The sequence below is a fragment of the Ailuropoda melanoleuca genome, unplaced genomic scaffold (genome assembly GCF_002007445.2).
Source record: "Ailuropoda melanoleuca isolate Jingjing unplaced genomic scaffold, ASM200744v2 unplaced-scaffold11257, whole genome shotgun sequence".
Taxonomy (NCBI): Eukaryota; Metazoa; Chordata; class Mammalia; order Carnivora; family Ursidae; genus Ailuropoda; species Ailuropoda melanoleuca.
Window position 1 is genome coordinate 1688 of NW_023179679.1, and position 8351 is coordinate 10038.

The 8351-nt window shown below is 40.2% G+C and overlaps 1 protein-coding gene across 1 annotated transcript; it reads left to right on the top strand.

Annotated features, from left to right (window-relative positions):
* The first annotated feature begins 1354 nt into the window (after positions 1 to 1354).
* On the top strand, positions 1355 to 2171 carry LOC117797687 (olfactory receptor 51V1-like). Its single transcript, XM_034650110.1, is given in 2 exon segments — positions 1355 to 1668; positions 1670 to 2171. Coding segments are annotated over 2 exon segments (816 nt in total).
* Positions 2172 to 8351: the final 6180 nt, after the last annotated feature.

Consider the following 8351-nt stretch of genomic DNA (forward strand, 5'->3'; position numbering starts at 1 on the left):
AAGTTAAATCACAATTATAAAGCAGGTTCAGGATTCCAAACTCAATGACAATTCACCACATGATTAAACTCGGCTTCTTACCCAGCGCACAGAGCAGCACAGAAGACAAGCCACACAACAAACAAGGTAACGGAAGGGTGCAGGAAGTTAAGAGGCAAACACGAAGTCAGTCTGTGGACACGCAACTGAGAAAAGTCCTTGGTCTGGTCTGGGTCTGCTCTTGGCACTTACTGCTTCTGATGTTCAAGCAGTGAAGAATCTCGGTTCTGTTTGGAGATGGATTGGGCAGAGCCTCTGGGGGCAGCAGTTGCCGTATTTAAGTGGTCAGACATAGAGGGGTCAGGTCTGAAGAGTCTGACAGTTTGCTGCCAAAATCCTTCCTTTTTTAAANGACCACGGAGAAACACTCACTTGCATCAGCCACCAAGTGGGAATAGTGGCCTCCCAAGAGCCCGGGTCCACCTGGCCCAACAATCCTCTTCGTTCCTTCCTCATGAGTCTGAGCCTTCTGACTCCCTGGGCCACAAGCTCTGATGACAAGACAGCGTTCGGGGGTCCTCAGGAGCAGCACAGAAGGAACAGCCCTGTGCTCTCAAGAGCTTTAGCCACTGTCACCTGCTATGTGTCCTGCAAGTGGCTCAGAGGGACTAAAAGAGAAGGAAGTTAATGATCTAATCTGCCCAAAATGGTCGGGACATTNAACTAATTAATATATTTATTTGTTTTTGCCAGAGAAAGAAGAGAGTGAGCATACAAGCAGGGGGAGAGGCAGAGGGAGAAGCCGACTCCCCGCTGAGCAGTGAGCCCAAAGCAGGGCTCCATCCCAGCACCCTAAGACCATGACATGAGCCGAAGGCAGACGCTTAAGCACTGAGCCACCCACGTGCCCCAAATCCTTCCCTTTTTAAAGGGATTTAATCACTTTTGGGTCTTGGCAGACCTCCTCTAGTCATGCTCCTTATCAGTACTGGGGTGTCAGCTGACTTTGGTCCCGCTGGCACCTCCCAGCGGCAGTATCTGAACTGCTTGTGTCATTGACACAGGCTCCTCCTTGACATGGGAGACTCCATTTGGCTCTCTACAACCCACCATCCCTTATCAGCAACCCAACAGGGGTCCAGTAAAATCACAATCGATCACAGCTAAAAGGTCTGTAAAATATAGATTTTTCTCTAAAGAGGAATACATTGGAAAAGCTAAAGTCAAAAGGGGAGTAAAGAATGATAAAGAACAAATAAAAAACAATAGTTTTTTCCAATAAACACAGCTCAGCTTTCAGCTGCTACAAACCTTCAGTTTGTAAAAAACTCATTAGCTGCAAAGTCCAATAAAGTGAAGCACGGTAAAAGGAGGTATGCTTGNCCTGGTGCTGCATGTGATCCAGATGGAGCCGAGCCTGCACCAGCCCATGTTCTACTTCCTGGCCATGCTGGCCCTCACTGACCTGTGCATGGGGCTGTCCACAGTGCACACAGTGCTGGGAGTTCTGTGGGGGCTCAGCCAGGAGATTGGTCTGGATGCCTGCATTTCACAGACTTACTTTGTCCACGGACTTTCCTGCACAGAGTCTGGAGTCCTTCTGGCCATGGCCTTTGATCGCTTCACTGCAATTTGTAATCCTCTGTGCTACACATCCATCCTGACCAACGGTAGAGTCACATGTCATGGGGGCCATTTTGATGAGAAGTGCATTGTCCATTCTCCCCATCATCACTCGCCTGAAGTTCTTCCATTACTGCCGCCCCCACATCCTCTCCCACTCTTTCTGCCTGCACCAGGACCTGCTGCGGCTGGCCTGCTCGGACATCCAATTCAACAGCTTCTACGCCCTGGCTCTGCTCATCTGTACCTTGTTGTTGGATGCTGTGCTCATTCTCCTCTCCTATGTTTTCATCTTGCGTACAGTGCTGGCGATCGCATCCCGGGAGGAGAGGCTCAAGTCCTTGCAGACCTGTGTGTCCCACATCGGTGCTGTCCTGGTCTTCTATATCCCCATCACTGGCCTCACCATGGTGCACCACTTTAGGAAGCATCTCTCACCCTCCGTTCATGTCCTTATGGGCAATATCTATATTCTCTTCCCACCCCTGATGAATCCAGTCATCTACAGCGTGAAGACCCAGCAGATCCGAAGCAGGATGAAGACGTGGTTTTCCCTGACAATGAAGTAGAGCCTGGGGTTTTNAAGAAGCCTGGGGTTTTCTCATTGGAATGTTTCAGGGTCAAAAGAGCAATGCTACTTCCCATATGCGCAAGAATGTACAACTTGAATAATTATTTCTATAACTTTATCATCTTTTATTGAGTATTAAAGAACTTAAGAGACCTTCTAATTCAATTGACAAAATAGCAGTATGTTTTGCTAATACACATTCCAGGAGAGGTTTCTCCCTTGGGCTGTAGAATAATTATGGCCTCATAGACACTACAGTAAGTGTCTCTGAATTTTGTTGACATGTACTTAAAGCACAATTTTCATACAAAAATTGTCACCCTCAGTTCATCAATATTTTCATTCCATTTAGATACACTTCTACTTAAAATTTTGAAATCCTGCCTATTGTTTAGATTATCCAATTAATTGGTCATTATATCAAAATACATGATAGAATGAAATTGGACTTTCTTCATTCCTACAGGTGAGGCGAGGAACATCTGAAACTATGAAACCTTCTCCCACCTGTATTTCTTTTCCCCCATTTGTGACTAATGCAAGTCCATTAAAGAATTTTAGAATAAAAAGATGTATAATCCAAAAAAAAGATGTATAATCCCTGTATTCCAAAGATTTATTTCTTATAGTCTCTCCACGTAATGAAGATATGACCTTCTTGCATATACATTTTTCATTTTACATTGTTTTGAACAATTCTATCATTAAGATTTCTTCATGGCATTTTATTTTTTTTTTTTAAAGATTTTATTCATTTATTCGACAGAGATAGAGACAGCCAGCGAGAGAGGGAACACAAGCAGGGGGAGTGGGAGAGGAAGAAGCAGGCTCATAGCGGAAGAGCCTGATGTGGGGCTCGATCCCATAACGCCAGGATCACGCCCTGAGCTGAAGGCAGACGCTCAACCGCTGTGCCACCCAGGCGCCCCCTTCATGGCATTTTAAATTCTTTGTAAAATCTATAGGAAGATAGTTTAGTTTAGAATCTACCACAAAAACACAATTGAGGACTGATGGTGCTTCTCTTAGAGCAATGATTGTAAGAACCAAAATACGATAAGGGCTATGNTAATAAGGTAAGGGCCATGATAATATTTAGAATCTATGAGCACACTGAATAACTTTTCACGGTTTGGTGACCAGAGTGGTTTCAGAGTTGATGCTCAAGTTTTGGTTGATAAAATTGAGTTGATGGTATGTTGTTCAATGAGAGTGACAAAGAAGGAGTATTATTTAAGTGGTAAGGTAATGAAGCTATGGTGAGCACACTGAGTTTGAGACGTCTCTGGAACATTAATAAATGCCCACTGAAACTATTGAGTTGAGTAAGTATTTCCAGTGATTCAGACACAGTGCTCGGCACTGCTAAGATACAAGAAAACAGTAGAGAGCAAAAGGAGTACTTTGCCTTCAGTAAGACAGGTGACACAGACAAAAATTATTAAGCATACATCTGTATTAACTATTCTGATAAATGTCATGCTGAAATGAAGAGTGCACTGACAGCCTTCCAGGCACTATAATCTAGTATGGAGGGTTTGAATGATGACTCCCCTGAGAAAGTGGTATTTATTTGAGGCTTAAAGACAGGACAAATGACCTGAGGAATATAAGCGAAAGAATTTTCAGGCAAAACAAAGAGAAAAAACAAAACTGTGAATACACCATAAGTTTGAAAACCAGGTGAATAAATAACTATGAAATTCAGGTATAAATATTGACTAGTAGATAGGCATAAAATTAGAGAAGATGAGATTTTAATTTAGTTTTAATCCATAGGGCAATATGCAAGTACTAATTTATTGCAATTAGAATGGTGAAATGATGTAACATTTATGCTAAGAACATCAGTCCTGCTACCAAATAGATGAGGAGAAGAGTTGACAGCAGAAGATTAGGTAAAAGAGTCTTAATAAAAGGATACAGTAGTCATTGAACACAGGTCTGCTCAGGAAGGTGCAAAAAGTGGGTGCGTGTGAGATATATTTAATGGGTGGGATCATAAAGTTGGTGATTGATTGACTGTGAGAGTTAAGAGAAATGGAAGTGCCAATCACGTTTAGGTTTTTGAAATGACAAACTATAGAGGTCCTATAACTATGTCCTATTATAAGGAAGCTGTTGGTGAATGGGACTTGTTTTAGAAATATTCTTTTTTAATTATGTTATCTGCCTAAGGCACATTTTTTTAGTGGGGGGGAGGGGCCAAGGGGGAGAGAGAGAGAGAGAATCTTAAGCAGGCTCCAAGCTGAGCATGGAGCCTGACTCAGGGCTTAATCTCATGACCCAAAGATCATGACCTGAGTCAGAATGACTTAACCAGCTAAGCCACCCAGGTGCCCCTTCCCAAGGTACATTTAAGGGGAGATATCCAGCCTGGGGTTTGATATATGTATGAAGTAGTTGATAAGAAGAGTAGAGCTGGATAATGAATTTGCAAATCATGGTCATAAACATGGTGTTTGAGGTCATGAGGGTGGATGACTTGACTAAGTAAAGAAAATAATATAAGTATGCTAAAAACTCTGAATATTAAAATAGGGTACAGTTGAATCCCCAGAAATAGCCTGTAAAGGAAGCAATAAAAGTATGAAGGATGTATGCCAATGAGTCCAAATGGAAAAGTGTTTTACAGAGGGAAACTAGTGTATCAAAATCATGTGACAACGTCTTACATTGACTACTGAAAAGTATTCATTAAATTTAGGAGAATAATGGAAAACTTACCATGAACAGTGTTTGTGAAGTGGTAGCAATAGAGAAACCTGTCAAAACTCACGAGTGAGGTGCTCAAGGTTAACATCAACAGTCAGAAAACATGACAATAATATATATCCTTCACCTGATGTGATTAATGTGACACCTTATATCTATAATCTTCCTCCAAAATAAACCATAACCCCACTCTCCTCATGAGGACAGAATCAGACAAATTCCAATAGAAAGCCATTTCATAATATCCTTAACTACTAATCTTCAAAACTATTAAAAGTCCAAAAAAACAAGGTAAGTCTGACAAACAACCAAGAGACTAAGGAGACATGGCAGGTAAACACAAGGTGTTGTCTGGATGAGATCCCGTGAGAGAAAAAATACATAATGTAAAAAGTAAAGAAATATGAGTAATTTTAAGTGTTAGTTAATTTTAATGCTGCCTAATTAATTGTAACAAATTTCCATGTGTGTGTGGGATATATGGAAATTATCTATATTCTCAATTTTTCTCTAAATCTAAACCTATTTGAAAATAGTCTATTAAAACATTTAAAAGACCTATTTTAAAAATAAAGTTAATAAAATGGAGGTTTACAAATAACTGGAGCCATGTTATTTTGGGGAAAACAATCAATGTAAACACACATTCCTTTAGTCTAGATTTAAATAAGGTATAATCTAGGTAATGATTTACCTTCAATGATCCATACAGGCAGGGTTAGTTGAGGGGAAAAGCATTAGCGAGACTAGTGGTCATTTATGATCCAGATATTCACTTCTAGATTATAAAATCCTATATTAAATGAAATAATTGCACTCCAGACGTTACATGTCACTCCAAGCAAGTCAGGGAGCCCTGAAGTCATGTTTCCTCTCAATAGTACAAACTCCATATTTTCCACCTTTCTGATAACAGGCATCCTTGAACTGGAGGCTGTGCATGTTGAGATCACCATTCCCTTCTGCTCAATGGCAGGTAACACGATCATCAAGATAGTATCCTACAGGCCAATGCTCCTATGTTCCTCTTCCTGCACATGCTGACTGCCCCTAATCTGGTTCTGTCTCTCTTTGCCTTCCCCACAATGCTGAGGACCTTTTATTCTAGATGGATGCTTAAGTGTTGATCTTACTTGCTTTCTTTTCTTTTTTTAAAGTTCAAACTTAAATATTGCCTTCATACATGATCTGCTGTGTTCAGCAGTCTTCAGACTTCCCATGACACTGAGAATCTTTTCCACACAAGCATTTGGCACAGAAATTGCAACTGAGTACTGACACAGTAATGAAAAATTCGGAGCAGCAGTTTCTTTTCTGGAAAAGTATTTCCACTTCTCAAGAGATGTGTTCTCTCTAAGGAAGGAACATTGCCTTCAGCCACTGACTTTCTCCCAGGGAGAACCCAGAGGCTGCTCTTGTTTCCATGGAGACCCCAGCCCAGGCTGAATTATCAGTCAGGGAAGGAGATTTCTTCTAGTCATGTAGTCAGAGTCCCATACTCGGAACAGGATATGATCCTTTTTAAGAAGGAATGCACTTCTCCAGACACTTGAAGGTGTGAGGATATACAGTCAATATTTCCAGGGGTAACTATTGTCTGCCTAGAATGTTCCTTATGCAGTATCAATGCCACTTCCACAATGAAAATTTAACCAATTTTTTCCCCCTCAATGTACTTTGAAACTATGAGAACATTTTAATTTTATAGTTGACACATAGTGTTACATCAGTTTCACTTGTGCGACACAGGGATTGGACAAGTGTATACATTATGCTGTGCTCACAAGTGTAGCTGCCAACCGTCCCAAGCAACGCTATCACAATATTGACTATACTCGTGCCTTTTATTCCTGTGACTTATTCATTGCATAACCCCATTTCGCCCATCGCACTACCCCCTTCTCCTCTGGCAAACATCAGTGTGTTTTCTATATTTCTGGTCTGGTTCTGCTTTTTGTTTGTTTATTCATTTGGTTGTTGTTGCTGTTGTTGTTGTTGTTTTAAGATTCCATATATGAGGGGTGCCTGGGTGGCCCAGTCAGTTGGGTGTCCGCCCTCACCTCAGGTCATGATCCCAGGGTCCTGGATGGAGTCCTGCATCAGGCTCCCTGCTGAGTGAGGAGCCTGCTTCTCCCCTTTTCTCTCTGCCTGCTGCTCCTCCTGCTTGTGTTTTTTCTCTCTCTCTCAAATAAATAAATCAATCTTTAAAAAAAAAAGTTCTATATATGAGTGAAATCATATAGTATTTGTCTTCCTCAGTCTGACTTATTTGACTTAGCAAAGTACCCTCTAGGTCCATCCATGTTGACTCAAATGGCACGATCTCCTCCTTTTTTAAGGTAAAGTAGTATTCCATTGTATATACATGCCATCCCTTCCTTATCCCCTTGTCTATCAATAGACACTTAGGTTACTTCTCTATCTTGGCTATTGTAAATAACCCTGCCAGAAATATAGGGGTGCATATATCTTTAAAATAAGTGCTTTTGTTTTCTTTGGATAAATACTTGATAGTAGAATTATTGGTGTATATGTTTGTTTTGTTTTGTTTTGAGGAAACTACATACTATTTCCCAGTGGCTGTACCAATTTACATTCCTACCAATAGTGTATGAGGCTTCCTTTCTCTCCACATCCTTGCCAACTCTTACTGTTTCTTGTCCTTTTGATTTCAGATATTCTAACAGGTGTAAAGGGATAGCTCATTGTGGTTTTAATTTGCATTTTCTTATTCTCAATTTTTTATTTAAATTCAATTAGCCAACATATAGTACAGCATTACTTTTTGATGTAGTGTTCAATGGTTCATTAGTTGTGTAAAACACCCAGTGCATTTTCTTAATAATTAGTGATGTTGAACATCTTTTTATGGGTCTGTTGACCATTTGTATGTATTATTACGTATTATATATTTTCATAATGTGTGTACTGGTGTCCATTCTGATTACTCATTTATTTAAGAATGGATCATTTTGAAGAGTTCCACTTTTAGGCAGTTGTCTTCTTAGACCTTTTTCTGCTCAAACAAGTTCATATCCAAAAAAAATCACTGCCACATTTACTATCCATTCCTTATGTTTCCTCTCTCCTTTCTTGAGGGTCAATAATCAACACGCTTCATCTGCGGGAACACCCGTATTCCCGCCTTCTGTTATCATTAGACACAGAACAGAGGACAATTAAAATTAAACTCTTGCAGAGGGTTTCTTTTTCCGATTAAATATAATCAATGCTGTCGCTATGATTATCATCATCATCAACACTGTCACCATTATTATTAACTATATCAATTCCTATTTATATTTAAAATGAAAGTATTTTCAGCCCATCTCCACTGTATTTAAATATCTGAAGGATTACAGTCTTTCTTAGTTAATAATAAGGTTAGGTCAGCATCAACTTTACCCAGCATTACTATATGTTTTTCTGTGGCTTTTTTCCTTTTCTTTCTTTCTTTCTTTCT